Source organism: Tricharina praecox (genome assembly GCF_024521635.1).
Source record: "Tricharina praecox strain CBS 144465 chromosome Unknown BZA05scaffold_35, whole genome shotgun sequence".
NCBI lineage: Eukaryota > Fungi > Ascomycota > Pezizomycetes > Pezizales > Pyronemataceae > Tricharina > Tricharina praecox.
Window position 1 is genome coordinate 177,248 of NW_026250437.1, and position 26,305 is coordinate 203,552.

The 26,305-nt window shown below is 54.4% G+C and overlaps 11 protein-coding genes across 11 annotated transcripts; 5 read left to right on the forward strand and 6 right to left on the reverse strand.

The window, feature by feature from the left end:
- Positions 1–185: 185 nt before the first annotated feature.
- On the forward strand, positions 186–1,606 carry BZA05DRAFT_411378 (putative 3-hydroxyisobutyrate dehydrogenase). Its single transcript, XM_051484988.1, has 4 exons — positions 186–441; positions 492–877; positions 932–1,423; positions 1,481–1,606. The coding sequence occupies exons 1-4, from the start codon at positions 324–326 to the stop codon at positions 1,526–1,528; spliced, it is 1,044 nt and encodes a 347-aa protein (XP_051335396.1). The 5' UTR covers positions 186–323; the 3' UTR covers positions 1,529–1,606.
- A 488-nt stretch (positions 1,607–2,094) lies between these two features.
- On the reverse strand, positions 2,095–3,021 carry BZA05DRAFT_461736 (uncharacterized protein; the record flags this gene model as incomplete). Its single annotated transcript, XM_051487684.1, has 2 exons — positions 2,095–2,421; positions 2,488–3,021. The coding sequence occupies 2 exons, from the start codon at positions 3,019–3,021 to the stop codon at positions 2,095–2,097; spliced, it is 861 nt and encodes a 286-aa protein (XP_051335397.1).
- Positions 3,022–4,257: 1,236 nt separating this feature from the next.
- BZA05DRAFT_343968 (putative O-methylsterigmatocystin oxidoreductase) lies at positions 4,258–6,155 on the forward strand (the record flags this gene model as incomplete). The annotated part of the gene is made up of 5 exons (XM_051481104.1): positions 4,258–4,514; positions 4,578–4,911; positions 4,966–5,459; positions 5,536–5,783; positions 5,839–6,155. 5 exons carry the CDS (start codon positions 4,258–4,260, stop codon positions 6,153–6,155), a joined length of 1,650 nt encoding a protein of 549 aa, XP_051335398.1.
- Positions 6,156–6,435: 280 nt separating this feature from the next.
- Positions 6,436–7,370, reverse strand: BZA05DRAFT_379563 (Alpha/Beta hydrolase protein). Its single transcript, XM_051481888.1, has one exon. It carries the CDS (start codon positions 7,336–7,338, stop codon positions 6,499–6,501), a length of 840 nt encoding a protein of 279 aa, XP_051335399.1. The 5' UTR covers positions 7,339–7,370; the 3' UTR covers positions 6,436–6,498.
- Positions 7,371–7,567: 197 nt separating this feature from the next.
- BZA05DRAFT_427474 (AhpD-like protein) lies at positions 7,568–7,993 on the reverse strand (the record flags this gene model as incomplete). The annotated part of the gene is made up of 1 exon (XM_051486062.1): positions 7,568–7,993. One exon carries the CDS (start codon positions 7,991–7,993, stop codon positions 7,568–7,570), a length of 426 nt encoding a protein of 141 aa, XP_051335400.1.
- Positions 7,994–8,631: 638 nt separating this feature from the next.
- BZA05DRAFT_411382 (fungal-specific transcription factor domain-containing protein) lies at positions 8,632–12,017 on the reverse strand. Its single transcript, XM_051484989.1, has 7 exons — positions 11,561–12,017; positions 11,423–11,477; positions 10,237–11,359; positions 10,038–10,181; positions 9,151–9,985; positions 8,909–9,094; positions 8,632–8,836 (listed from the first exon to the last, which is right to left on the reverse strand). Exons 1-7 carry the CDS (start codon positions 11,727–11,729, stop codon positions 8,757–8,759), a joined length of 2,592 nt encoding a protein of 863 aa, XP_051335401.1. The 5' UTR covers positions 11,730–12,017; the 3' UTR covers positions 8,632–8,756.
- Positions 12,018–12,296: 279 nt separating this feature from the next.
- BZA05DRAFT_411385 (beta-lactamase-like protein) lies at positions 12,297–13,462 on the reverse strand. The gene has a single exon (XM_051484990.1). It carries the CDS (start codon positions 13,237–13,239, stop codon positions 12,304–12,306), a length of 936 nt encoding a protein of 311 aa, XP_051335402.1. The 5' UTR covers positions 13,240–13,462; the 3' UTR covers positions 12,297–12,303.
- A 500-nt stretch (positions 13,463–13,962) lies between these two features.
- Positions 13,963–15,140, forward strand: BZA05DRAFT_431945 (NAD binding domain of 6-phosphogluconate dehydrogenase-domain-containing protein). Its single transcript, XM_051486207.1, has 3 exons — positions 13,963–14,244; positions 14,298–14,704; positions 14,756–15,140. The coding sequence occupies exons 1-3, from the start codon at positions 14,029–14,031 to the stop codon at positions 15,108–15,110; spliced, it is 978 nt and encodes a 325-aa protein (XP_051335403.1). The 5' UTR covers positions 13,963–14,028; the 3' UTR covers positions 15,111–15,140.
- A 683-nt stretch (positions 15,141–15,823) lies between these two features.
- Positions 15,824–17,651, reverse strand: BZA05DRAFT_477320 (uncharacterized protein). The gene is made up of 3 exons (XM_051488301.1): positions 17,156–17,651; positions 16,337–17,105; positions 15,824–16,280 (listed from the first exon to the last, which is right to left on the reverse strand). The coding sequence occupies exons 1-3, from the start codon at positions 17,338–17,340 to the stop codon at positions 15,951–15,953; spliced, it is 1,284 nt and encodes a 427-aa protein (XP_051335404.1). The 5' UTR covers positions 17,341–17,651; the 3' UTR covers positions 15,824–15,950.
- Positions 17,652–17,745: 94 nt separating this feature from the next.
- Positions 17,746–19,760, forward strand: BZA05DRAFT_461753 (cytochrome P450). Its single transcript, XM_051487685.1, has 5 exons — positions 17,746–17,990; positions 18,046–18,384; positions 18,440–19,236; positions 19,292–19,419; positions 19,468–19,760. The coding sequence occupies exons 1-5, from the start codon at positions 17,883–17,885 to the stop codon at positions 19,746–19,748; spliced, it is 1,653 nt and encodes a 550-aa protein (XP_051335405.1). The 5' UTR covers positions 17,746–17,882; the 3' UTR covers positions 19,749–19,760.
- Positions 19,761–20,555: 795 nt separating this feature from the next.
- On the forward strand, positions 20,556–22,294 carry BZA05DRAFT_359565 (major facilitator superfamily domain-containing protein; the record flags this gene model as incomplete). Its single annotated transcript, XM_051481471.1, has 4 exons — positions 20,556–20,750; positions 20,801–20,889; positions 20,948–21,388; positions 21,445–22,294. Coding segments are annotated over 4 exons (1,575 nt in total), but the record flags the coding sequence as incomplete, so codon positions are not given.
- Positions 22,295–26,305: the final 4,011 nt, after the last annotated feature.

A 26,305-nucleotide genomic window follows, 5' to 3' on the forward strand; every position in this document is an offset into this window, starting at 1 on the left:
GGCCATCAACACATGCGTCTGACCCCGTCCGCCGTAGCTGCGACGCAACTACCCCTTGTTGAAGCGAGTAGCTCTCTCCGCAATTGCGGGTCCGGGAATTGGGATCCCGTTCTGATTTTGTGGGGCCGACGTTGCCATGTGGAGATCTCTGGCCAGGGCGCGTTTGAGGTGTAGAGTAGAGGTGGGGCGATGTGGGGTAGTTTATCGTCGGAACGTCGCACAAGCGACATGCTCGGCCACTACCAGCGTCACTTGCGCCGACATGGCAGTACGGTACGGGATACGTAGACCGCGTAATAGCCGGCTGGCAATAAGTTCTCGCAATGAAAAGATTAAAGAAAACTGTTTGTGCTCCAGAGTCAACCTATCAATTTCAATCCACCGCCGCAATCACAATGGCAGAAAACTCAAACTTCTTGGATGTCAACTTCGGCTTCATCGGTATGGCTCCCCTCTCTCTATTCTCTCCACCCAACTAGCTAACATCTCAGGCCTGGGAGCAATGGGCTATCCCATGGCGATGAACATCTGCAAAAAGATGTCGCCAACCAAGGCCCTTTACATAACCGATGTGAGCCGTCCGGCAGTCGAAAAGTTTCTTGCGCAGGCGATGCAAGAGAACTGGGGAGGTCTCGTGGTGATAGTGGAGACGGCCAAGGCGGTGGCCGAAAATGCGGAGACAATCTTTACAATTGTCCCCGCAGCAAGCCATGTAAGGGATGTGTACCTCAATCCCGAAACGGGGGTGATTGCTGCAGGGAAGAGCGAGGGAAGGCTGTGTGTCGAGTGCTCCACGATCGATCTGGCGACTACGCGGGATGTCGGAGAGAAGATCATGCAGGCGGGGGTGGCGGAGTATGTTGATTCTCCTGTCTCGGTGCGTATCCTGCCCACATTGCTGTCAAGATCCAGATGCTGAGTGTCATTACAGGGCGGCGTACCAGGCGCCACAGAAGGAACCCTCTCCTTCCTCCAAGGCTGTCCGCCTGCCTCCGCTCTCTCCGCCCGTCTCACCGCGGTCTCGCTTCTCATGGCGTCCCCCGACAAAATATTCCCCTGCGGCCCGCTCGGCAGCGGGCTAGCCGCCAAGATCAGCAACAACTACCTCTGCGGCACCAACCTGCTTGCGTCCGCCGAGGCGATGAACTTCGGCATCCGCAACGGAGTCGACAAGCACATCCTGTACAAAGTCATCCAGAACAGCACGGGACAGAACTTCATGCTTGACAAGGTGACGCCTGTGCCGGGAGTCAATCCCGCCGCCCCGAGCAGTAGGGATTATCAGGGTGGGTTCAAGGCGCAGATGATGGTTAAGGATATGACGCTTGGCGTCGAGGTCGCTGAGGCGACGGGGGTGGTGGCGACTATGGGCAGGGCGGCGTTGGAGGTTTACAAACAGGCGGCAGTGGATCCGAGGTGTATCGTAAGTTGTTTCTCTGGAGTGGGTGGAGTTGATCTTGAAGCTAATCAGTGACGACAGGATCGTGATGTGAGTGTTATCTGGCGGTTTTTGGATGGACCGGAGTGAAGATTTTGTCCCGCGAGGGTTGCCGGCAGGTTACTGGTAGAGTGATATGGCGAGAATTAAGCAAGACCTCTTCAGAACTTTTAATATCACTATGGTTCAAAATTTCTGATGCGAGTGATGTGTCGTGCCCATGTATTGGTGACCAGCAACTGTGAACTAAAGCGAACCCGTAAAGCTGAATGAAAACTTGCATGATTGACTATCTCGGTGGCTATTGTGGCAGAGCGATGGTGGAGCTGTCGGCGAGAGGAAACGGATGTAGTTAGTGTGAATGGCAAGGGCAGCCAGCGGGGAGAGAGCGAGCATGAGAGACCTTCTCTCACTTTCTCTCTCATCTACAGAATAGACGATCAACCTCTAACTCCTCTTTCTTCCGTGTGTGCTCTCCGCTCGACCCCACCACCGGCTTGGAAGGGTATTGACAGAAGAGCCCTTTGCAAAACTAGTTTCCCAGCTTCGCTGGCCTACCGTGGTCAGGACGAATTACTTCACAAGCAGACGACCACCGCAATTTATTCACGATAGTCCTCAAGTCCAAGCATCAACACCACCTCTCTAGGATGTATTCACTTCTCCACTCCATACGCCTTATCCCACAACTTCATACTCTCCACTCCAATCCACCTCTGACTCTCATCTGGATAGTCCAAGACCGGTCTCATATATATCTCCTCGACCGAACATTCTCCACACAGTCCCGTCTTTGTCCCGTCGTTAATGAACAAGTCATATGCTTTCAGTATCGTGCTCATCGGGGTGGTATGTTTCTCCGGCCAGACGGCGAGCAGCTCTTTTGGCGCGAGCGAGGTTGCGACGAAGCCGGGGAGAATCGTGTTCACCGTGATGTTCTCGCCGAGCAGGTTGGGGCCCATGCTGCGGGTGAAGCCGACGAGCTGGTGGTGGTGGTGGTGTCAGTGATGCTTCAAGTGAGAACCTATAAGGGAAGGGGGGGAGCATACAGCATGCTTCGCAGCAGCGTACTGCGGCTGCTGCGCCATCGGATACAAGCCAGCAGGGGAGCTTGTGATAACGACCCTGCCGCCGCTGCCCGGGTTTCGACGGAAATAATGCACCGCCAACCACGTCCCGTACACAGGTCCGAGCAGATCCACCTCGATAGTCTGCACATTTGGCTTCCTAGGCGTGCTCTCATCCCCCGGGACACCAGTGGGGCCAAACATCTGTTCGCGATCGGCGATGCCCGCGTTCGCGGCGTGGAAGTCGATGCGGCCCCATTTGTCCCAGGCGGCCTTGAAGAGCGCCGCTTGGTCGTCCCACGAGGAGACGTCGGTGCGGATGAAGATTGCGGAGTCGCCGGGCAGAGTGGCTAGTGCAGATAGGCCGCCCGCTTCGTCGATGTCGGCGAGTGCGACCCGCCAGCCTTGGCTGATCAGGTGCTTGCTGATGGCCAGGCCGATGCCGGAGGCAGCGCCGGTCACCACGCCGACGCGAGCGGACGACGACGGGGAGGAGGAGGAGGGCGCAGTAGACATCTGCCTATGGATTTCTGTGGGGAGGCTTCGTCTGGTCGAGGTTTGACAGATACCGGTACCTATATACACGCAGCAAGTCCACCCTCTCCTCGTGAGACTACTAGTGCAACTCGGTATGCTGAACAGCCCCCCACAGCTTCATTTTGTGGGGCACCCCGTCCTAGCTAGCCGAGGTGGGCTCGAATATTTGCCAGCAAAGGTATCATAGAATGTCCGCGGTGGAGCTAAAAAGGTACCCGGTGCCCCTCGTTGGTACCCGGTGCCCGCTGGTTATGTGTTCCATCGGTTGAGAAGTAAATTTTTTGGTTGGTTGGTATTTCAGTGACTTTGGAGTCAATCCAAGTCAGTGGCAGGTCAATCCATATTAATGACAAGTCACTAGGTGTGCACATAGCAAGTCAGTAACTTTTATGATTCAAGCGCAAAAAATTCCACTCATCTGGTCTGTGCTGTGCCCATAGACAAATTGGCCAGTATACAGTTATGAAATGCAAGCAAGCAGATCCTTAGTAAAATTATTTCAATGATAGTTGCTACAATATCTCGATTCTCGGGGTTCTCTCTTTTTCTACCTACCCCACTTTCTGTCTTGTTGCATTGTCTTCGTTGCATCGATGCCTGAAATTATTGCTGTGGCTGGTGAGGGTGTCGCGTATCATACATATCGACGAGGGCACCGTACCGGGTAGATACCTTTTTAGCTCCACCGCGGGCATTCTAGAATCTATGGTCTATAGATACCTTTGCTCGAATATTTACACTTTAGCACGGCCTGGCACTGCATTGACGAATACGCCTAGTTAGGTAGCGGGCGCGAGGCGCAACTAAACCCTGGCGATGGCCTAGGCATGGTGAGATTTCGGGCATCCGGACTTTCGGTGGTCGGCATGGCCTAGGTGCCAGCTATGTGGGGTCCTAGAAAACTACCCCACGCGGATATCCACGATGACACAACCACCATAGGTATCTCCAGCCCAACCAAACCAAACCAAAGAGGCCGTAGGTATGCTAAAGATGATCGACGTCTGGGTGGGTGAATGAGTATTGATATCCCCAGGCTTATCCAGTAGGTATAGTAGACTGGGTATCAGCATCTATTTTGGATATAAATCTTGCCTCCGCTTTGGTTACAGTTACATACGAATTTTTATCAGCCCGCTGCCCCCTATCATCATCATCACAATTCACCACTGCCCTACCTACCTACCTACGTCCCCGCCCGCCCGCCCGCCCGAAATGGCACTGCCCATCTACATCTACGCCATCCTCGTGCTCGCCGTAGCCCTTGCAGTCGAAAAACTGATCAAATCTAGAAAGCCGCTGCCGAGCGGCTATCGTCGAGTTCCTGGGCCGAAGGGCTTGCCGTTGATAGGGAATACACTGCAGATGGCGAGAAATCCCCGCCCGCAACAGCAGGTGAGGGATTGGGCAGATCAGTACGGAGAGCTGTTTATGATCCAGATGGGGTATGAGAACTGGGTGTTTTTGAACAGGTATTTACGGATTATTTTTTGTTTTTTGGGGGTGGGTGGCATGTGCTGACGCTGAGGATGTAGTCCCGAGGCGGTCAAGGAGATCCTGGATAAGCAGTCTGCCATAACGTCGTCGCGAGTGCCGAGCCCCGTCCTTATGGACCTGGTCTCGGGCGGGATGCGGTTCTTGCTCATGCCGTACAGTGCGCCGTGGCGGAAGATGCGCGGGATCGTGCACCAGCTGCTGACGCCGCGCATGTCCGGGACGTTTGTGCCGAGTCAGGAGTTTGAGGCGAAGCAGCTCGTCTTCGATTGTCTGACGGATAATGAAACCGGCATGGACTTCTATCAGCATGTTAGGAGGTATACCACCAGTGTGGTCATGACGAGTACTTATGGAAGGAGGATTCCGAAATGGGTGAGCCGCTGTGTCTCGGCCCTCGGAGAGAATTGCGCTGATCATGGGCAACAGGATTGCGATGATATCAAGCAGATCTATGGCGTGATGGAGGACTTCTCCAAGACCTCTGCACCAGGCTACTTCCTCGCGGACACCTTCCCGCCTCTTGCCAAGCTCCCGGTATTCATGCAAAGCTGGCGCAAAGAAGCCGCCGTATACTACGAAAGGCAGTGCAACATTTGGATGCACTACTGGTCCACGCTCTCCTCGCAGATCGCCACTGGCGACGCCCCGGCCTGTTTCGTGAAGCAGTTCAAAGACACCGGATACGAGAAGATGAACATTAGCGAGATGCAGGGCGCATTCGTGGCCGGAACCATGATCGAGGCGGGATCGGAAACGACTTCGGCGGCACTGAATATTGCGCTGCTACATCTGGCGGCGTTCCCACAGAAAGCCAGAGCGGCCCAGGAAGAGATCGACCGTGTCGTCGGGCCCAAGAGATGTCCTTCCTTCGTCGACGAAGACCAGCTGCCGTATATCCGCGCCATCGCGAAGGAAGTACTGTGCGTACCCCCTCCCCCTCCCCCTCCCCCTCCAGATTGTCCCTGATCGCGCGGCGACTCACGCCCAACTATGCAGCCGGATGTTTCCAACTACCACCTTTGGAATCCCGCACTACACGGATGACGACGTGAAGTACAAGGACTTCATCATCCCGAAGGGCACCGTAGTCGTCATAAACCAGCAAAAACTGCACTATGATCCCCAGCGCTGGGAGAACCCGTTCGAGTTTCAGCCCGAGCGGTTTCTTTCCTACCCGCTGAAGGCGGGGGCGTACACTGCCATGGCGGATGCGAGTAAACGGGACCATTTCTCGTTTGGAGCTGGTACGTGCTTCCCGTTCTTCGTACGTTATCAGTACTTGACTGATTGTTCCCACAGGCCGAAGAATCTGCCCGGGCATGCATCTTGCCGAAAACTCGCTGTTCATCACGCTGGCGAGTCTGCTGTGGGCGTTCCACATTCTGCCGCCGTTGGATGAGAGCGGAAGGGAGGTCCCCGTTGATACCAGCGAGGACGCGTTTCTGCTCGGCAGCGGGATTCTGGCGAAGCCGTTCAGGCTAAGGTTGCTGCCAAGGAGTGAAGAGATTGAGGGTACGATTAGGAGTGAGTGGGAGATGGCGAGGAAGGAGGGGTTTGTGCTCGGCGGTAATAGAGTTATGGTTGATGGCGTTTTCTGCGTAGGGTGTGTTATGTAGGGAAGGAAAAGTCAATGGTACACACCTGTGAAGAGGATACTTTCGGACTGTAGAAATCTTTTTGGTCGCAGATCTGTACATGTAGATCGAAAAGCCTTCGATGGAAGATTGGATTGGATCAATTCAGACTGACTCACAGTATGTCACTCATAATTACCATTCGTTTCTAGGTGCGATGCTTGTTTCTGGAACTCTGATAGCCCTCTCGTGAGCTTGAACGTACATATAGACTCTAAACTTGTGAATGAAAATCATTTTGAGTAAGCCGACAACCTTAATTCCCGTCCCTCATCCACAAAAGACAGCGCATCAACTCTCCGCATATACAGGATATATCAGCCCACTACCCCTCGACCTCCTTCAAAAACTTCAACACCTCCTGCTGACACAGCTCCGCACACTCCGCATAGATCTCATGCCCCTTCCCATCGACCTCGACCAACCTGGCCCCCTCAATCTGCCCCTTTAGCCACCTAGACGCCTCCAAGGGCACAGCGGCGCTCCTCGTCGGCGCCAGTATCAGCGTCGGCGTCCTAATCCCCGCCAACACCGGGCGCGCATCCAGCGCGCCCAAGAACTCCGCATAGCCCGCCAGGCCCTCAGCCTGACTCTTTGCGACCTCATCGAGCCACCAGCTCAGATACGCCGGATCCTCGCCGGCAACCGTCCCGCCCACGGCGGCCAGCGCCTGCGCCCACCCACGACTGCCGAGCGCCCGGCACGCGCCCGGCCAGTCCTCGTAGCCGAAGGCGAACAGCTCTTGCGCGGCGGGCGGGAGGTGCGTCGGCGATGCGCAGAGAGTTAGCGACGCTACGCGCGACGGGTGCGCCGCCGCAAAGAGCATAGATACTATGCCGCTGGTGCTTTCGCCGAGGAGGTGCGCGCGGGTGACGCCCGCTTGGTCGAGGGTTTCGAGGATCTCGGATAGGATTGTCGAGACGGTGTAGGGGTAAGGCGAGTCCGGGGAGGGGAAAGAGGACCGCCCGTGACCACGGATGTCCCGTCGGATGATGCGGAAGTTCCGCGATAATGAGGGGATCCAGTGGTACCAGAATTGAGAGGTGCGCGCGAAGCCGTGCTGGATTAGGAGTGTGGGCGGCGGGGCGGCCCATGGGTCTGTGAAGTTGTCGATTTCGCAGTAGGAGGTTTGTCCGTTGGCGTGGGTGGCGGTGAAGGACGGCATTGCGGCCGTGGGAGTAGGTAAGGTAAGGTAGGATATGGGATATGGAATGCTGGATGAGAGCAGCTGGGCAGGTTTTATATTTGCAGCGATCAATGGGCAATACCCCACTTTACTTTGATCTAGGTATTCCCGGTCTCAATCTCCAGCATGAATGGTTACCGCAAACACAAGCTTCATTTCTCGCATCTCAAACACACATCGTTACTCTACTCTACTCTACTCTACTCCATTATTCCAACTCCCCGCTCTCTTTCATCTCCCCCAACACCCTCTCCGCGACCTTCGTCCCCTCCAACCCGGCGGGCATACCACAATAAACCGCAACCTGCAACATCACCTCCCTAACCTCCTCCATAGTGGCACCATTCACAATCGCGCCCCTAACATGCAGCGCCAACTCCGGCGACCTATTGAGCGCGCACAACATGGCAATATTCAGGAGACTCCGTGTTTTCCGCTCGAGCCCGGGCCGCGTCCACACGGCGCCCCAGCACGCTTCTGCCACCAGGTCTTGAATGGGCTGCGAGAAACCCGTGGCAGAGGCGAGGGAGCGGTCGACGTGTGCGTCGCCGACGACCGCGCGCCGTACGGCGAGGCCCGCTGCTTGTAGCGTGGCGTGCGCGGAGGCGATTTCGGAGGGGGTGGGGGTGCTCATTGTGGCTGTAGAGAGAGGAATTAGTATTATCCACTGCGAGGATGGGGATGGGTGCACACCGATTGCAACTTTGATGAATTCTGAGAAGGATGGAGGCGCCGAGTGAGAACTTGTGTATGTACGAATTTGTGTGGTTTAATGGGTAGCGGAAGGCATGTTCGGCGGCGCTTATACACCACCGAATTATTCCCCTACCTGTTCTTCACACCGTTGTAATTAAATCTTCTCAAGCCTAACATTGACAGACAACCCCACCCCGCACATTGCGGGGTAGGGTTGGCTGGGCTGAAATTGTGGGGTACATTGATAGTCCGCCCGACATAACACTACCACACGCAGGGACCCTGCTACCCCACACGATCAACGGCGGAGATGGGAAGTCTAGGGTGGGAACGTAAAGCTTGACTGCAAATCCCGTTTGTTATCCGAAAAACATCCTGCTCAGCCGAGAGGGCGAAGGGGTTTGCAATAATGCAAGAGCCGGTCGTAGGCTGTAGTCGGCCTGGCAAATTTGAAGGCTATGACAAGCTGTCCGACGAAAATGCGGGTGCGATATTGCGAGGAAAGGAACCCCTATGCAGGCAGGATGCTTCGTAATCCATAGTATACATGGTATTGGTATCTAATATACAAAACAACACGTGCAGAAGACGCCCAAACGCCATTGGCCGTCACAACTCCAGAACACAACCAAACCCCACAATCCAAGCTCCATCTAACCAAAATAGACTCCTTAGATACCAACCGCAAGCCCCCATTCAGATCACGCTGCCCGCCTCCTCGCAGCCTCAAAATGACTCGCCAACTCCCTTAGCGCCGCGCCCATACATGGCGTAATACCCCCTGTATTATCTCCCATTAGCCATGATTCCCCCCTCCCCCACCAGCACGCGGACCGCCGTGGGAAAAACTTACAAACCCAAGTGTCATCCATCATCGTACTCCAGAGCAGGACAATTTCCTTCGCTAGGCTTGTATCGTTGGAGATCTCGATATCGACGTCTTGCAGCAGCGTGCGGATCTCGCGGAGTACCTCGGACTCTTCGTGGGTCAGTGGCGGTTGAGTCTCTACCGTGTGAGTCCATTTTGCCAGGAGGAGGACTGTGGACGTTAGTTAGTAGTGTAGGTGGGATTCATGAAGGGGAGGGGTGAAATACTCCCGCACCAGCCCGTAAGACAGTGTTCAATCCCCCAATGCAGTGCCGCCGTGCGGCGTACGAGTACATATCCGACCTTGATGGGCTCGTGCAGAACCTCATAGACAGTTCTGATCAACCTGATGAGTTCGGGGTACCTGACCAACGGCTGCGCTACGAACGCGGCCATCGCGCCGGCCACATACGCGCCATCGTGCGCGTGTAAGAGGCTCTTGCTCGGAAAGCCAAAGTCGTGCGCAAAGTGCCGGACATGTGCCAGACGCAGAAGTGAGACGACATTGAACGGGAGCGGCGAGTCCGGGCTTGACGGTTTCAGCTCGCTCTCGTGGCGGCCGAAGAAAAGAATTTTTCGACAGCGGCTCAAAATTCCTTCTGCGAGACGGGAGAGTTCTTGGCCGCTTTGCTCACGTCCCCACATCATGGCGGAGCATTGGCCGGATAACCAGAGCTGCGAAAGCACGCCGTGCATCAGTGCCAGCGCGCCGAAGGCGGGTATCGTGCAGTCGGGCGGGAGGTCAAGTGGTTTGGCAAGGAGGATGTGGTCGATGCAGGATTGGTAAGAGAAGCTATGCGGATATCGTGCCGCAATTTCAGCCCATTCCTGGCCTGGTGCCGCTTCCCAGAGCTCTTCGGCACAAGGAAGCTCCTCGTCCAGGTCCGAGACTAGTGTCGAGACCGGGTAGGAGAAGGTTATGTTCAAGAGGCTACCGAAGACGAAGATTCCGTAGCGGATCCGTTTTGCGGTCTCCCGCTGTATCCAGGTGTGCCAGTCGGAGGTCTCGGTATCAAAGGGAAGGGGACGGTGATGGGATATTGTTGTATTTGCTCGGAAGTACTGCCGACAGTTAAGTATGGCACATGTAACGGTGGGGGAGAGGGCAACCCACATTGACCACCACTGCCTGCTCCAATATTGCTTCCTCCTTCAATATCGGATCATTGCTCCACGCACCAAAGCATGCACACAGCAGCCGTGTCTGTATGATCCATAACATATCACTCTGCGAAGGTTGCATCTCCCTTTTACTAGCCTGAGTAATCTCGTTAGTCACATCACCCCCACTCGCAGAAACCGGGAAAACGAACGTGATCCACCAGCTTCTTCGCCCAATCCCGCAGCGTCCTTGCCCTCTTACGTTCTAATGAATATAGTGCTCCAATGCTGAGCATAGCTAATGTCACTGGAGCAGGTGATGACCCAGGATCAAACGACGGGCTATGAACGATCGGCAGATGCTGATGAAATGCGGTGAAGTACGTGGCCAGCAATCGCCGTAGGGTGTCCCTATTCGGCAGCACGAAGCCCTCCACCAACTCTTCCGGATATCTGGCCTTGATCCCCGCAAACATTGAGTCCCGCGTCGCCGCATCCACCTCGGGTCGCGCAAGTGCGGCAGCCGCAGTGCGAAAGCGCATCTTTTTCTTCGGCCCCCCTGATGAGGTCGCAGATATCGAGGGTGTTCGTGGACATGCGCCGCCGATGGTGTGAGGTGTGGCGACTTTTGGACTGCTAGTGTGTCCGTACAGTACCCCGTCGTCATAATTGTGTTGGTGCTGAATAGCCAGACCGGCAGGTGACTCCGCCGCGGAAACCGAGAGTGGGCTCAGCATTCCGCCGTCGTCAGATAGTGGCAACGCGTTCGGATCAAAGTCGCACATCAATCCCATGAACTCGGACGAAATCCAGGGCGCGAGCCCGGGGAAATCGCTGCCGAACACGGACAGCAACGGTGGATCGGGGTATCGACTCAGTGCCTGCTGCTGCTCTTGTGGGCTGGTGCCGTCTTGCGGATGGTACGACTGTGGGAACTCGAACTCTCGCGCATCCTGGCTGTAGCCGTAACGCGGAAGACCTTCACCGTGGTGTTGGTGCTCATGCTGCGGCTGCGGCTGCTGCTGAAACTCGTGCTCGTGCTGAGGCATGTCCGCCGCTGATATCGAATTCTGTTGGAGGAGCTCGACGAGATGGTTTTCGCTGACGTTTGGCTGGTGAGAATGCGCCGGCGAATCGTTGGATGCACTTTCTGGATTGTCCGTCAAATCGTCATGGGTACCATCTTCAACCGTCCCGGTGCTCTGTTCCCGCTCTTGATTCCCCATCTGTTCTTCTCGAGACTTGTTCCTTGTGCCGTTCGCAGACCGCTGAGCTCGTTTCTTGATGATTCGGGGTTTATCGTGTAGAGTGCGCTCATGCCTTGTTACCAAATCCCTACCGGTCAACCCGCTGTCAGCTGCAAGCTCCTGCCGGATGTGAAATAGGAGTAGTATTCACTTTCTCGAGAATGACGCGCCGCAGAAAGAGCAAGCAAAAGGTTTGTCGGATGTATCTGCAGCCACGAGCCAGAAAAAATCAACACTCCGATCCTCCGAATTGCGAGACGACCAATTAAGCTCCAGGGGAGAAGATTACGGGCTCTCTCGTGTCGTGCCAGGTGCTCTCCACGCTTGAATATCGCGTCGCAATGCCGACAGTTGTATGTCCTCTTCGGTCTGCCGGTCTTTGCGGGCGGCGGGGCCGGAGCCCGAGCTGTGGTGTGTGATGTGGTCTCGGCCATCGTTGTGGTCGCTATGGCAGCCATCTTTCGGGAAGGGAAGAGAAAAGGCGATTGGAGAGGTCCGGAACAGACGACTACTAGACAGGAGAAGGATCATGAAGCTCCGAGAGTCCGTCGAGACAGGAAGCGAGAGGCTAAGAACCGGCCCTAACCCTCCATATTCGTACTCGGGGGTTTTAGAATCCATTACGGGGATGGACCGGCCGGCGTCCACCAATGGTACCGCGGCCCTTGCTGATCATTAAAACCCGCTATCTTGGTAAGCCAATCTAGACGAAATCTGGAGCGAAGCTGCACCTGCGCGGCGCAGAGTGTTCGGAGAGGGGAGCTGGATGCACAGCATGAGGAGATCAACAGGCCGGCGGAACCCGAGAAAGATATGTACGGAGAGGAAGGACGGACTTGGGAGAAATTGAGAGATGAGATGAGATTTTGAGACATGAAGTACTCCGCTAGGGATGGGAGGGGCCATTATGTACCAGCCATTGAGTTAAGGTTCTATGGATACTGGAAAACATCGGACGGCACGCTGGCGTCGCAGTGGGGCATCCTATGCAAAACGAGACGAATAGTTACTCTATCCAGTAAGCTCGTCTATCTAGAGTATTGTACATACTCGCTCCATCTTACCTGTCTTCACCTTTCCACTCCCCGCCAGCGGCCAAACCATCTTCCCTCTGTTCTCCATATACCAACCCACATCGTGCGCCAGCAGGACATTCACATCACATAACTCCAACAGCCCTCTGATCTTCCCCAACGTCTCCTCCGCCATTTCCTTATCCTGATGAATACACCCACATCCGCCGCCCTCCACCGTCCACGTCCCGATCTCATTCTCTCCCGTCAAAATCCCCCTATCATGCGCCGCATCACCGCCCAAATACCACCACCCCTCCCTCGTCCTAACCAGCAGATTGACATGCCCCATCAGATGTCCAGGAGCATCGACGACGAACACGCTCCCGTCATCAAACAAGTCCTGCATCCAGAACCCCGCAATCATCTTCCAGCCAGCGGCTTCACCAGCGACCGTGAGCTCGACGGTTCTTTCCCGCGGCAGCAAGCCGCGCTCGAAGTTGCTGTGCGAGCCGCCGCCGGGAAGGCCGTGCTCCAGCAGGGCTAGACTTCCAGCTCCGACAAGGAACTGTGCGCGTGGGAATGCGGAGGGACGCCCTATGTGGTCCCAGTGCACATGGCTCAGCACCACGGTGTCTATCTCGTCCGGAGTGATGCCTAGCGAGGCGAGAGAGAGGGTGACATCGGGTGTTGTGGTTACCGGCTGGCGGGAGACAATGTGCGCTTGGATCGGAGTGGAGTACTCGCTGATCGGATTGCGGATTCCTAGGTCGAAGACGAGCCGCCCGTGGGAAGGGTGTGTGATGAGGAACGAGAGTGACGGGACTGTGGTACGGTCGGTGGGTGAGGCACCAGAGATGAAGAGGTGTCGTGGGAGCGTTAAGTGGCCGGCTTCCAGTGCGTGGAGGGTGGTGAAGGATTGGTTTAGAGATGCGGGAGGGAGGGGAGAGTTCATGGTGGAGATAGGCAGAGGAAGTTGATGGCTTTGGGCAAGCTATGGTGGGCAATTACCATAGAGCCCGGGGTCTAGAGATGCCCCTTTTCTGTGTCCCATACTCAGAGCTCGACGGTCTGACCGAAGAGGTGGGGTTGGCGTTGTCGATTAACAGTCCCAGGCCCGAAGACCCACACATATCAGGCTACGAGTTTGACTAAACTACGCTTCTATTCGATCGGGGCTTGATCATGAAGTCGCTGTTACAATCAAGCAGAAATATCTCCAAAGACAGCTGATTTTACGCCTGGTGTTGTCAAGGCTGGACCGATGGCTCCACATACCAGTGATCAACTACCTACTATCAGAGCCCACAACCGCCAATTGCTACGAAGGAAAACTCTCGCCCCGAGATATAAACGGAGAGAGATGTCTGTTCTGTCCCACTTGCTGTCGTAGATATCACATGACGGACTTTTGATATTCGCTTCCACAGACAAGTCGTTGCGCGTGAGCAGGGGTAGCTGTGGGGCAATATCTAGTACAGCTAGTGGGGCATTTAGTCTATAGTAGTGGTGGGAATCTCCATGTACTTTGTGGGGTAGTAAATGTAGATCTTACGCGGGGTATCTGATATTCCAATCCCACCGATACATATGTTTGTGGGGTGCCGGCGTGGTGCTAACGTGCTAGGTGGGGAGAGCCAATGGTGGTGTACGGTAACACCTCAAAATGAATGGAAGCTGAAGCATCAATTGAACGAGGTCACTCTAACCATCAATTTCACAGTACAATCAACAATAGTGAGCGATGGCAGAATCAATCTACCCACCCTCGATAGGCTTCATTGGACTTGGGGCAATGGGCTATCCCATGTGTTCCCAGCTCCGCCAGAAACTACCGGTCACCACGCCGCTGTATATTTTCGACGTCAATGCCGCCGCGCTTACACGTTTCACCATCGAGCACGCGAATAGCGGTCCCATTACCGTCTGTTCGTCTGCGAGGGAAGTTGGAGAAGCCGCTGTATGTACTACCATTCGCTCTCAGCGGTGTAACTACCACTGATCATTTGACAGGACACAATCATATCGATTGTCCCGGAAGGCACGCACGTCGAAGCGGTGTACCTCTCGGCGAGCGGCCTACTGCGTGTATCCAACCTGGCGGGAAAAACACTAATCGACTCCTCGACGATCGGGGTGTCAACCTCGACCTCGGTGTCCTCGTTTATCCCCGCGGGCACGCGCTTCCTCGACGCGCCGGTCTCCGGCGGCCCCATGGGCGCCGAAAAGGGCACGCTGACGTTCATGGTCGGCGCAGCGGAAGACGCGTTCTTCACTGCGCGGCTGCGCCCGCTGCTAATGCTGATGGGGAACAATATCTTTGCTTGTGGAGGCCCAGGATGTGGCCTCGCTGCAAAGCTGTGCAATAATTACCTCTCCGGATTGATCGCTGTGGCCACAAGCGAGAGCATGAACCTCGGGTTCGTCCTTCCATCCTTCAGTCCTCCCGCCCAAACTAACACACTGTAAAGCATGCGCTCAGGCCTAGATCCCGCCGTCCTGCACGCGATCTTCAAGACCTCGACAGCGCAGAACTGGGTCAGCGACAGCTGTAATCCCGTCCCGGGGGTATGTCCGGAAGCGCCGCCGAGCCGGGGGTACGAGGGCGGCTTCAGGGTCGAGTTCATGAGGAAGGACTTTCAGCTTGCCGTTGAGGCGGCGGAGCAGGTCGGTGCGAGGCTGGAGCTGGGGGAGGCGGGGCTGAGGGTTTATACTGCTGCTAGTAGGGATGAGAGGTTCCGCGGAAGGGACTCGAGAGTGGTTTATAAGTGGCTGGGGGGAAGGGATCCGACGGTGGCAGAAGGAGGGAAGGAGGCAGAGATGTAGTTATGACGGCGGGATACATATAGAACGGGAAACCTCTTTCTTCATGTCAAACTCTCTCCCATCTAGAGTTCATTCTCTAGGTTTCTAGTGATATCAAGTGATACTCCATAGTGGTGACCTCTGATTATTCCCGCAACCGCTCTTCCGCCTACGCACTGGGACGCAATGGAAAACCCATGAATAGATGTGTGATTTCTGTAGAATCCGAAGTATCTGCCATACGTTTCTTCAAGCAATGAAAGTGCCCGCCGAGAAAGCCGTGCGAGTGATCGTATATGATGTTGCAATTGATTAATCTTCAGAATCAATCTACTGACAGGTTAGGGTGAATAGAGCACTCCACACAAAGGTCTCAGAATGGTGGGCAAGTGATACAATTGGAACTCCAGGGATGTACCTAGGTGCAACACGAGGAGTGCGTGGAGTCTACACAATGGACAGATTCCCAGTTGAAGCAAAAGCAGCTTACCGTGATGATGGATTTCTAGATACTAAAGGAAAACACAGCAATTCTTGCAATAAACGTAAACACACGAATCACGATAATGCCAGCACTCGCCCGAAATCAATCCACTTTTGCCATGTCAAGGTCCTTCATCGCAATCTTAGCCACGTAAAGTTCCTAGCTCAACCTCTGATGTTACAGCTTGGAATTGCGAGTCGCTAAGTACAACGTCACTTGAATGGGGCGGCGAGTTTCTACTGTGTTCTGCATCCGAAGCACGTCTAAATGCCTCCCATTCATTTGATTCATCTCTTTAAAAAGATACATACAAGCACCAGAGAACAGACGGATATGAAACTACAAAATAAAGCAAAAGAAGACAAAACCCCCACGCTCTACGCCGAAAAATCCTCATCCAAAAACTCGTTCATCTGACTTGCCATCATTATGCTCGTCTCCTTCGGCTTGGTATTGAGCGCACGGAAAAACTCATCTCTGGACTCCACCACCGTTGGATCTTCCGAATGCAGCCGGAGCTTGTTCTCCATACTCTGCGGATTCGAGTACTCGACGAAGGCCTTCCTCCGCACATCGCCGTACCGCCGAAGCAGCTGGTCGGACTTGTCGGCATCGCCCTTGACCAGCAGCCGGATTAATATAGTACCGAGCGCTGCGGCATCCATGAGTCCTGTCGTGAGTCCGAGGCCGCCGATGGGGTTGTTGGACTAAGTTTGAGATATCAGTCATGTATCCTCTGCAAAGTTTCGAGCGAAGAACTTACGTGTGCAGCATCTCCCGCGAGAATGATTCTTCCGACAACATACTCCGCCGCGACCCGTTGATGCGCCCAATACGGGCTCGCATTGAGGAGCTCACACTCCTTCCTCTCCTCCGCAGTACCGGGCAGCAGCTCCGCGAACTTGGCCGGTATCTGCTCCAGGATTTTATCGTCGGGCACATCCGTTCTTACACCGAAGGCGACCCTCCAGATCCCCTCCTCGGGCTTCCCCGTGCGCGCAACGACCGCCCAGTCCTCAGGGTCGACGATCATATTTGCCGTCGGGAAGTTGTACTTATCGAAACCGGGATACTTAACATTCGTAGCGACGAAGCGGAAATCATCCCACGTAGACCCTTCGAAGGGGATACCCAGGCTCCTGCGGACACTGCTCCCGGCACCATCACACCCGACCACATAATCGGCCGAAAACCACTTCTCGCCGCGATTTGTGACCATGCACACACGGACCTTGTCGGCGTCCTGCGTTGCGCCCGCGAAGCGGTGCGAAAATCGGATGCCGAAAGTCGGACATAGCTCGGCGCGCTTCTGGATTATCGCTGCAAGCTGGTGCTGCCCCATGTGGATACCCGCGTAGTCGAATTTGTTGACGCCCTTGGGCACCACCGAAAGCGACATCCGCGCAAGGACTTTGTCGCCTTTGCCGGCTGGCGTGCGAAACACGACGCCGTCCGAGTTGATGTGCCCCCCGTCGATCACGTCTTGCAGGAGTCCGACTTTTTCGAACTCGTTGAGGACGACGGGCATGTAACTGGGGAATGTTAACTGTGGTCTGAAAGATGGGGGGAGAGATGTGCATACGTCGTCGCCCGTGGGGATTGCATGATCCCTCGCTCGCCCTCGAGAACAAGCACGTCGATGCCCTCGCGAGCTAGCTTTAGGCCGAGGAAGAGACCGGTCGGCCCGGCGCCGACGATGATGACCTGGTGGTGCTCATGGTCGGTTGGCGGCACGGCTGGATGGAGGTGCGTGTTGAAGCTGGGCATATTTGTGTGAGAGAATTATGAGATGGGGAAGATGATGTGTGTAGACTCTGCTGGATGGTCAAGGTTGAGGTCGGATTGATGTTGCATTATATGCCTATAAGCATCAGGTCGATCGTTTGCCTCTATGAAGTCTCCGCGATATCATACGGCCCTCCCGTTGCCGACGTGGGGCGATCGTGGGGAAGTGGGGCGCCGGCGTAAGGGTCTTCCGTTCCCCTTCCGTCCCCGCTCACTGCCATCATTCCAGCATCCGAGATGACAGGTGGGTGGACTCCCTTGCATACGCGATTGATCTCCACGTTGTTAGTGACACGAGCATAAGGCTTCAGTTGAATGTGGGGAGTGCTGCTCGGCTGCGCATTTGGTGGGGTTCTCCACACTACATACTAGTAGCACATCCGATACCCCACAACGAACGACTGACATGGTTCGGGCCGCCACCATGAAGTGGATACAGGAAAGGCTTCGGTATATAGTATATTCCGGACACCGATACTTGTGCTGTGTTTGTCAGAAGAATATCAGGCTATCGTAACGGCAACATGATGGATTCTTTCAAGTCTCTTACTGTACCGGCTACTCTTAATCCTCTGGCACTTGCAGCGACAACGCTGAAAGGATATGCTTTGCTCGGGATCGTGGGCGTGGTGGTACGAAACACAGCTCCCACCTTCAGTGAACTAAAACTTGGCTAACAACAAACAGCTGGTAGCACTCCTCACAAAATTCCTCACCTCCGACAAACGACGAAAACACCTCCCACCGGGCCCAAAGGGTCTGCCTCTCATCGGGAGTCTTCTAGAATTCGCCGAATCCGACGAAGTCCCCAAGAAGGTAGAGGAATGGGCCCGAAAGTATGGCGATATCTTCCATCTCCGGCTAGGCCAGACGGATTACATCTATCTCAACACGCCGGCTGCTGTTAAGGAGTTGATGGATAAGCGAAGCTCGAAGTATTCTTCGCGGCCCTTTCTACCCATGGCGTTTGGGGTCGTGTCCGCTTTTCGGAGGATGCTGTTTATGGAGTATGGGCCTGAATGGCGGGTGAGTCTCTCCACTTCCACCTGCAAGTTGTGTATCTAACGTGGTGGATGTCTAGAGCCAACGCAAACTGGTGCACAACCTCCTCAATATCCGCCGCTCGATCTCCTACCAGCCTGTCCAAGACTTCGAGTCCAAGCAAGTGATCTTCGACATGCTCGACAACCCCTCGGGGTTCTACGACCACAACCGCCGATACTCCGCCTCGGTAATAATGCTCGTAACCTACGGCTACCGCGTAACGAGCTGGAATGACCCCGTGGTGCAAGAGATCTACAGCGTACTCGACAACTTCACCAACATCTCTGCACCCGGCGCCTTTCTCGTAGACTCCTTCCCCTCACTCGCCAATTGGCCGCAATGGCTCCTCGGAAACTGGAGGAGCAAGGGGCAAGCCATGTACGAACACGACAGCAAAGTCTACCTCAAGCTGTGGCGGCGGCTGAAGTCGGAAGTCGACGCGGGCACCGCTGCAGAGTGCTTCTGCAAGGACTTCTACCTGGCCGATCCGAGCAAGAATGGTATTGATGAGCTGGGCGCGGCGTTTGCGGCCGGTGGATTGGTCGAGGCCGGCTCCGAGACCACGTCGACCACGCTCAATAACTTTATCCTGGCCGGTCTACTGTTTCCTGAGGCGATTGCAAAGGGACAGGATGAACTCGATAGAGTTGTGGGTAGCGATCGGCTGCCTACATGGGACGATGAGCAGAACCTACCTTACATTCGCGCGATGGTTAAGGAGATCCTCCGGTGGCGGCCCGTCAACAAGTTTGGGATGAACCACGCGCTGAGCGAGGACGATTGGTGGAATGGATACTTCCTGCCGAAGAACTCGGTTGTCATGTTGAACTGGTGGTATGTCCCCCGATAGCAGCTATTGAATGTGGCAAGTGGAACTTACATGAAGAAGGGCTATCCATCGCGACCCAAAGAAATGGGAAAACGCAGATCAATATATCCCCGAGCGGTACCTGGGCGTGAATGAGTCAGCTGCCGACCTCAGTACCGCAGCAGACCCGAACGGCCGCGACCACTGGAGTAAGTCCTTATCTACATCCCCCAAATCACCTACTAAAAAACAGTCAGCCTACGGCGCCGGCCGCCGCATCTGCCCGGGAATCCATGTCGCCGAGCGGTCACTATACATCAACATTGTACGGTTCGTGTGGGCATTTGATCTGCACAAACCCGTGGATGCGGCTACGGGTAAGGAGATAGAGCCGACGATGAGTATGGTTAGGGGATTCCTCAGCACGCCGAACCAGTTTGGAGCCGATATCCGGCCCAGGAGTAAGCGCCATGCCGAGGTAGTGAGAAGGGAGTGGAGTAACGCGCAGAGGGAGGGGTTGAAATGGAGTCGAGACTAGGACATGTTTGAGGGCTGTTTTTCTTGATTGGGTTATGTAACTATAATTGTAACGAGATGGCGAAATTGCAAATCTCACTCGGTCCGATTTGTCAAAACGATCAAGTGAAAAAAATAATAGTGATGCAACTATAGTACCTATTACGGCATTTACTATGCCGCTGGAAGGCAAATTGAAACTTTCAGCTCCTCCCCTCTTCGAGTATCGAAGGTGCTATACACATGACCCCACGAAACCTACCGAGATCGTGACATCCCAATGTACTATACGTACTGTTTCGTTCCAACCCCATGGCTCTGGGTGGGGTAGTCATGTATATGGAGCTCCGTTATCCTTCAAGTTGATCTTCCCATCCACACTATTTTCTCCGCATGAACGTCGATCTCCATGAACCGCAATATCCCACTGCCAATAGCTGTCAGCGTATGACCGTTCCCGTGATTGGCCAGTCCCTTCAATTCTAGGTCCAGGCCCCACCCAACTGGAAGGCTGCACATGTATTCGGGCCATATTTTCGGTTATTGGAGCAGTCCGGTGCTCATGTAGCCCACGAACTTGGAGTGTCCCACATTGTGGGGTCGACTCGCCAATTAACCATAGAATAAGCGAACTCTGGGGTAACTATGGAGCACAGTGCACACGAGAACCCCACAAATACCCCACAATATCGTCGCTTTGCAGTCCAGTGACGATGTTTGCTTTGTCCTGGCAGTCGATCTCTGGTGAGTGAGTGATGGAGTATATATCCCACCGTAGTCGAACCGAAGTGGTACGATGATTAGCCACCAGCAATCACAATCAATCAACATGGTGTTCGGAATCCTCGAGCCCGCAATCATCTCTGGTGAAAGAGTTCCCGGCACCGCGCTCCTCGCAGAGCTGGAGGACCCCAGTCTCGGCCTTGTCAACGCCCGAGTAGCGAGTAGGCTCAAGCATGGCAAGGGAAAGAATTCGCATATCGTGCTGGTTCCGCAGCCGAGTGATGATCCGAACGATCCACTGGTAGGATGAAGCCGGTGATGAGTGAAATGGTGGTCGGCTAATGGTCATAGAACTGGTCACTACTTGTGCGAGATGGGATTTCCCTCATGTTCGCATTCACCATCATGACCTTCGCTGGCGCCATCGGGCCGCTTCTCTCGTGAGTCTCACCTTGACCGCATCCGGTCGTATGCATGTACTTCCACTAACAGCAACAGTCCCTTCGCCTTCCAACTGACCCTAGAATACAACGTCTCCTTCACCAAGGTCTCCCTCCTGACCGGCTGGCAACTCCTCACCGTCGCCATCTCCGGTCTCTTCGTGTCCCCGGCCACCCGTATCTACGGCAAACGCCCCGTCCTCCTCCTCTGCAGCATTATCGGCTTCGCGGGCTCTGTATGGCTGCCCTTCGCCACCTCGTACAACAGTCTCCTCGGCGGAAGAATCCTCCAGGGCGTGGGCGTCAGCGCATACGAGTCCATCAGTTTTGCGTTTGTGGCTGATCTGTATTGTGTGCATCAACGCGGCGCCAGGATTGCGTTCATGCTTGCGCCGCTGGGGGCGATCAATATTCTTTGTCCACTGATTGCAGGCGTCGTGGCGGAGAGACTGGGAATCGAGTGGGTTTACAAGATTATGGCCATCATGACTGGGATTGCGTATGTCCCCCCCATCGGAGAGAGGCTTGATACGGGACACATTCTGATGGCCGCAGACTGGGCGTCGTGATCTTCTGCATGCCAGAGACCACCTTCCGCCGCGACCGCTCGCCGATTCTCGCGCTGCTGCAAGAAGACTCAGCCAGCGAGAAGCTCGCCGCCGCGGTCGAGAAGGAGCACGCCTCGACGGAACCCACGATCCCCAAGAAGCGCTCGTACGCCTCGCAGCTGCATCCGTTCACCGGCCGCGTCTCCTCCGAGACCTGGTTTCAGGCCACCACCGGCCCGCTGCGCGTCATGAAGAACCCCGCCGTGTACTGGAGCATGTTCACGCAAGGCGCGGTCTCCGCCTGGACCGTCGCCGTCTCCATGATCCTGTCGCAAGTGTTCGGCGTGGCGCCCTACAATATGTCGCCCGCGGGCATCGGCTACCTCAATGTTGGCGGCATCGTTGGCGGCGTCGTCGCAGAGATCGTCACCATAGGCCTCAACGACAAAATCGTCAAGGCACTCGCCAAGGCCAACGGCGGCATCTTCGAGCCCGAGTTCCGCCTTTGGTCGATCGTCCCGATGCTCGTCACCGGTGTCGTCGGGTTTTTCGGGTTTGGACAGGCGGCCGCGGCCGGACACAGCCCCGTCGTCGTGTCGATGTTCTACGGCTTCATCACCGCCAGCCTAGTGTTCTCGCACGTTGCGAGCGGCAGCTACATGACCGATGCCTTTCCCGAGTGCACGGTCGAGGTGTTCATCGACGTGATGATATTCAAGAATATCTTGTTCTTTGTGTTCTCGCTGGTGATCAATGAGTGGATCATCAAGGAGGGGCCGGCGCAGGTGTTTAATACTATTGGCGGGATCCAGATCGTGGTTTGTGCGCTGTCTGTTCCACTCTGGGTCCTGGGAAAGCGGAATCGCTGGATCATGAGGAGGAAGGTTTAGGTTCAGCGGGTGGTTTTTGTGCTAAGAGGAAGTGAGAATATAATGATTCGCATCGTCACCTTAATGATACTGGTTACTGAAAGATTAAACCTTGTCCTAAGCCATAATCGTGATTCATCACTCTTGTCTTACGTGAGCGTACCTGACAGCGGCGAGTGGGTCGGGTTGGCGGGGTGGATGCACCGTACATATACATTGTAGATGTTGTACCAGGAATAGCCAATAATTAAGTCGTGCCTCACCACCAACACGAATTATAAATGCAAGATGAGGCACCACTTATCCTTGCGCCGGGTACATCTCCCACATATAAAAGTGAGACACGCCACGCACATGACTGCAGATACTGATGTTGAGTGAAGCTTCTAGAACAGTCAGGGCAGCAAATAGGTTTCCCCAGAGTACTCTGTAGCTAGATCGCTGTGGGGTGTTTTTCCTGTAACACGATGAATGGAGCCTCAAATAGTGAAAAAGAAACAGGTACAAGGTGTGGAGAGTGTGAATGGCCAGTCACCCGCAAGCATCAAGGTAGTTAGCCCCGCTGTCCGCCACACCGGCCACCTAGCCTCGTCCAGCAGCCACCAGCAACCACCAGCAACCACGCTGGCAGAAAAATACAACCGTCACGGATTTTGCTTTTCAACATCGATCGCATTGCGTGGCACCACGTGACATGAAACGACTTGTCACACCTACCGGCAGGTATTACGGTTTTCTTCCCTACCAGATCTTACCTTTGCTTCCTGCAGTTGGAAGTTGGAACTGGACAGGCTACAGCAACAACATGATAGATCCCGTCATTATAACTACCAACACAGTCTTTGGAACAACATCCGGCCGTTTGTACAATACATACAGGTTCATAATCAATCATCAATCACCAGCCCGGCCCAAAAAAATTCTAAATTCTGATTCCCAACACAGCCAACAACTCAACAACGCAACAAACCTCGCAGGTTTCATACTGATAATGACCGCAGAGTCCACAACGTGAATACGACGTAAATCGATAGTATCGTGATGGTGGCAGCCTGCTGCCTGTGGGGGCCGCAGGGCGTGGACCACCGCACCAGGACCAGGACCAGGTGCGTATGATACATACCACCTATGGGCCTATGGCCGATAACTCCGTACGCAGTGCGCACCGCCTGGAGATAGGGCATCTTCGTTGTTCCTAACTCCTGGCGACGTCTCAGACTCGGCGACTATCCGTTCGCTTTGCTTCTAGCCTTCTACGGTAGGCATTCTCCCAGGCATGTCATCCATGGCCGCTACCTTACTAGGTACCTGTGGTTTTGCTTTGCCTCTTCCTGGGACTTGGGTGCCTACATACGTTGGGCCACTTCGGGTATGTCGATGATTCGGAGATCGTTGCTCCGATATATATGTTCGCGTATCGAGAATCGAGATTCGACGGTAAGATGTCAACCCAGGTCCCAGGCCTCATAGCCATAGTCATAGCCTCTTCTCCTCCGATGTTGGAGGGACACACCTCAGCTCCGCATTCGTTCCTTCGAGCACTATTCCGCACTGCGCAGCGTGTTTGGGCCAGATTCACGCTCAGAGCAGTGTTTGACATAGGTAGGTAGTCCGGTGCGGACGGTAGTCTGGACTGGACGGCTTGCCTAGATCTGGTCCTGTCCGGCGATTTGGACGGACTGTGTAAACGTGGTCCGTCCAGTCCGTGGATCTCGTGGACTGCAGTCGAAGTTTTATGGACTAGTCCGTCCGAAGGTCGAACACTGCCCCCGGACGGCAGGACTGCCGAGATACAGTCCGGTCTAGGTAGTCCAGTCCAGTCCGAGGCTCAGGATGGACGGACGGACTGGACTAGATATGTCGAACACTGTCTCAGAATACAAGTATGCACTCGAGTACGTAGGCAGGTAGGTAGGTAGGTGTATGCCTTGGAATCATCCCCACCGGGCCGCCGGGCGTGCGGGCTTGTTGCATGTTCGCCCGTCTTGTGTTGGATACGGTACCTAGCGCGGGGTGCATACAAAATCAAAATGGCAATGAGCCTTCAAGTCGACTTCTTGGTGCTGTTAGCCGTTCGCCTAGACGAGTGCAAGGGGGCAGTGCAGTGGGGTCGGTTCGAAGGTGTACCGTTGAAGTCGATGCCTGGATAGGATACGAAAGGTACGTGTCCGATAGTGAAAATGCACCAGAGTATTCTAGTGGACTTCGAACGTCTCGCGTTCAGCTTTACAATGGAGTGTAGTGTGAAGTATGTAAGTGTGTATCAGCTGGTGTACATCCAAACAGGTGGCTCGAGTAAGCACTCGGAGGTGCTGGGATGCTAGTATTCTGGTAGGTAGTTCTCATTGGTCGAGGAAATATTAGTAGCTCTTGGTCTCACAGGTCCGTCAAGAAGATGCAGTTGAGCCTCAGCACTTGGATTGGCACGCGGGATCAGGCATCAGCCTGGGTACTCGTCGGCAAATCCGCCTCGTCGCGAGTGACAGATCATGCATAGCCCCTCTCTTGGAATAGCTAACGCGGGGCACAGAGAGCGTCGGAGTACATAATTTCGATTTTTCGTTGTAACAAGGCCCCTAGATGTCAAACCGCAATAAGCCAGTCAAGAGTATCACGTTTGGCACTGCCTGATTACCATTTACCAGGCCAGCGGCCAACCCCAAGACGTCGGATGCCCAAGGGAGCTCAAAGCCCAAAGCCCAAATCAGCCATGCCTCGTACCTAAAAACACGAGGGAGGGTGTTCGCGAACTTATCATTAAAGTACCTGATTACTTTGCAAGGGACAGCTGCGTGATCTGGAGATTAGCAATTCGCAGCAGCGCCTGCGCAATGCGCAGGCGTCGGCCGTCACTCCGGGTCTGCACATGTTCATCTACTTTGTAGTTACGTGCATAGTACCTACTCGGCTATTCGGAAGCCGGGTCGCTCGGTCTTCCAGAATCCATGCCGACGAAGAACCGTATTTAGCAACCGTATGCACCGCAAGTCTGCATGCCCGCTCGTATGCACATAAATCAGCCTCTTCACCACCAAACTGCCCATGTCGGTCGTCCGAACATTTATAATCCAAAACAGCGATGTGACATTTCGAGCACGAGAAAGTTCTCGCCGAACCTTTGGCTCCTGTAACTAGGTCTGTATGGTATAGCAGGTAGTTGGCCGCACAGCCACACTCGCTTCGTTTCGACTGCAGATTGCATCTTGCGCGCGGTTAATCTGTGCCGTTGGAACTTGGGGCTGATAGACGAGAAATGTCGGGGGATAAAGCCCTACGTTCATCTGATACAAACAGTGGGGCGCGGGTTGTCTAGTGATTGTTTAATCACGGTAATTTGGTTGGTGTGAAACTGTATGTAGAAGTAGAGTACATGCGCAATGATGTCTGTCTTCGAGTCTATCTTCCACCCGCCACCACTCGCAAGCCTAACGTGGTAGCGCAGGAAGAGAATCAAACCTGGAACGAGGGTCAGGTTTCGGTGAACCAGGCTTATTTCATTTGGGCGCTCACAGCAGCACCCCTATGTTGAAAATACTCGACACAACAGCGAATACTACTGATTTTTTTCTCCCAATTACAAACCCCAATCGTTCCCTATACTTACTTTTTCCAATTACTACTACCTATTATAATGAAATTCCTGTGACAAGCAAAATCTACCCGATTAGCAGTGCCGGGAGTGTTGGTACCGGAGAGCGGCTTTCAAATAGCTGTCAATTTTTACTTCGGCAATCGAGAGACGCCAGTTACCCGTTTCTATCTGTCAAATATACTGAGATTGATAGGAGGATAGGTAGGAAATGTAAATGTTATTATTGCTTGCTTCTTCTTCTACTCCGAGCCGGTGCCTTTCTATATACCTATACGGAATATGTCTGCCTTTGGGAGATAGACCTGCCGGCAAGACGAGGCAGCAAAACACATCTTCCCCTCCGTATACAGCTCGTAAGATCGAGACCATACAGAATACCCCATCAGCGCCTAGTCCACCAGGGGCAC

Coding starts and splice junctions, on each gene's coding strand:
- BZA05DRAFT_411378 (XM_051484988.1), top strand. CDS start 324: ATGAAAAGATTAAAGAAAACTGTTTGTGCTCCAGAGTCAACCTATCAA. Junction 442..491: donor TGTCAACTTCGGCTTCATCG/GTATGGCTCCCC, acceptor CTAACATCTCAG/GCCTGGGAGCAATGGGCTAT. Junction 878..931: donor ATGTTGATTCTCCTGTCTCG/GTGCGTATCCTG, acceptor GTGTCATTACAG/GGCGGCGTACCAGGCGCCAC.
- BZA05DRAFT_379563 (XM_051481888.1), bottom strand. CDS start 7,338: ATGCCGTCCTTCACCGCCACCCACGCCAACGGACAAACCTCCTACTGC.
- BZA05DRAFT_411382 (XM_051484989.1), bottom strand. CDS start 11,729: ATGGCTGCCATAGCGACCACAACGATGGCCGAGACCACATCACACACC. Junction 11,360..11,422: donor GGCGCGTCATTCTCGAGAAA/GTGAATACTACT, acceptor GTTGACCGGTAG/GGATTTGGTAACAAGGCATG. Junction 9,986..10,037: donor AGCAGGCAGTGGTGGTCAAT/GTGGGTTGCCCT, acceptor AACTGTCGGCAG/TACTTCCGAGCAAATACAAC.
- BZA05DRAFT_411385 (XM_051484990.1), bottom strand. CDS start 13,239: ATGAACTCTCCCCTCCCTCCCGCATCTCTAAACCAATCCTTCACCACC.
- BZA05DRAFT_431945 (XM_051486207.1), top strand. CDS start 14,029: ATGGCAGAATCAATCTACCCACCCTCGATAGGCTTCATTGGACTTGGG. Junction 14,245..14,297: donor GGGAAGTTGGAGAAGCCGCT/GTATGTACTACC, acceptor ATCATTTGACAG/GACACAATCATATCGATTGT. Junction 14,705..14,755: donor AGCGAGAGCATGAACCTCGG/GTTCGTCCTTCC, acceptor CACACTGTAAAG/CATGCGCTCAGGCCTAGATC.
- BZA05DRAFT_477320 (XM_051488301.1), bottom strand. CDS start 17,340: ATGCCCAGCTTCAACACGCACCTCCATCCAGCCGTGCCGCCAACCGAC. Junction 17,106..17,155: donor CAATCCCCACGGGCGACGAC/GTATGCACATCT, acceptor AACATTCCCCAG/TTACATGCCCGTCGTCCTCA. Junction 16,281..16,336: donor TCGCGGGAGATGCTGCACAC/GTAAGTTCTTCG, acceptor TCTCAAACTTAG/TCCAACAACCCCATCGGCGG.
- BZA05DRAFT_461753 (XM_051487685.1), top strand. CDS start 17,883: ATGATGGATTCTTTCAAGTCTCTTACTGTACCGGCTACTCTTAATCCT. Junction 17,991..18,045: donor TCGGGATCGTGGGCGTGGTG/GTACGAAACACA, acceptor AACAACAAACAG/CTGGTAGCACTCCTCACAAA. Junction 18,385..18,439: donor AGTATGGGCCTGAATGGCGG/GTGAGTCTCTCC, acceptor GTGGATGTCTAG/AGCCAACGCAAACTGGTGCA.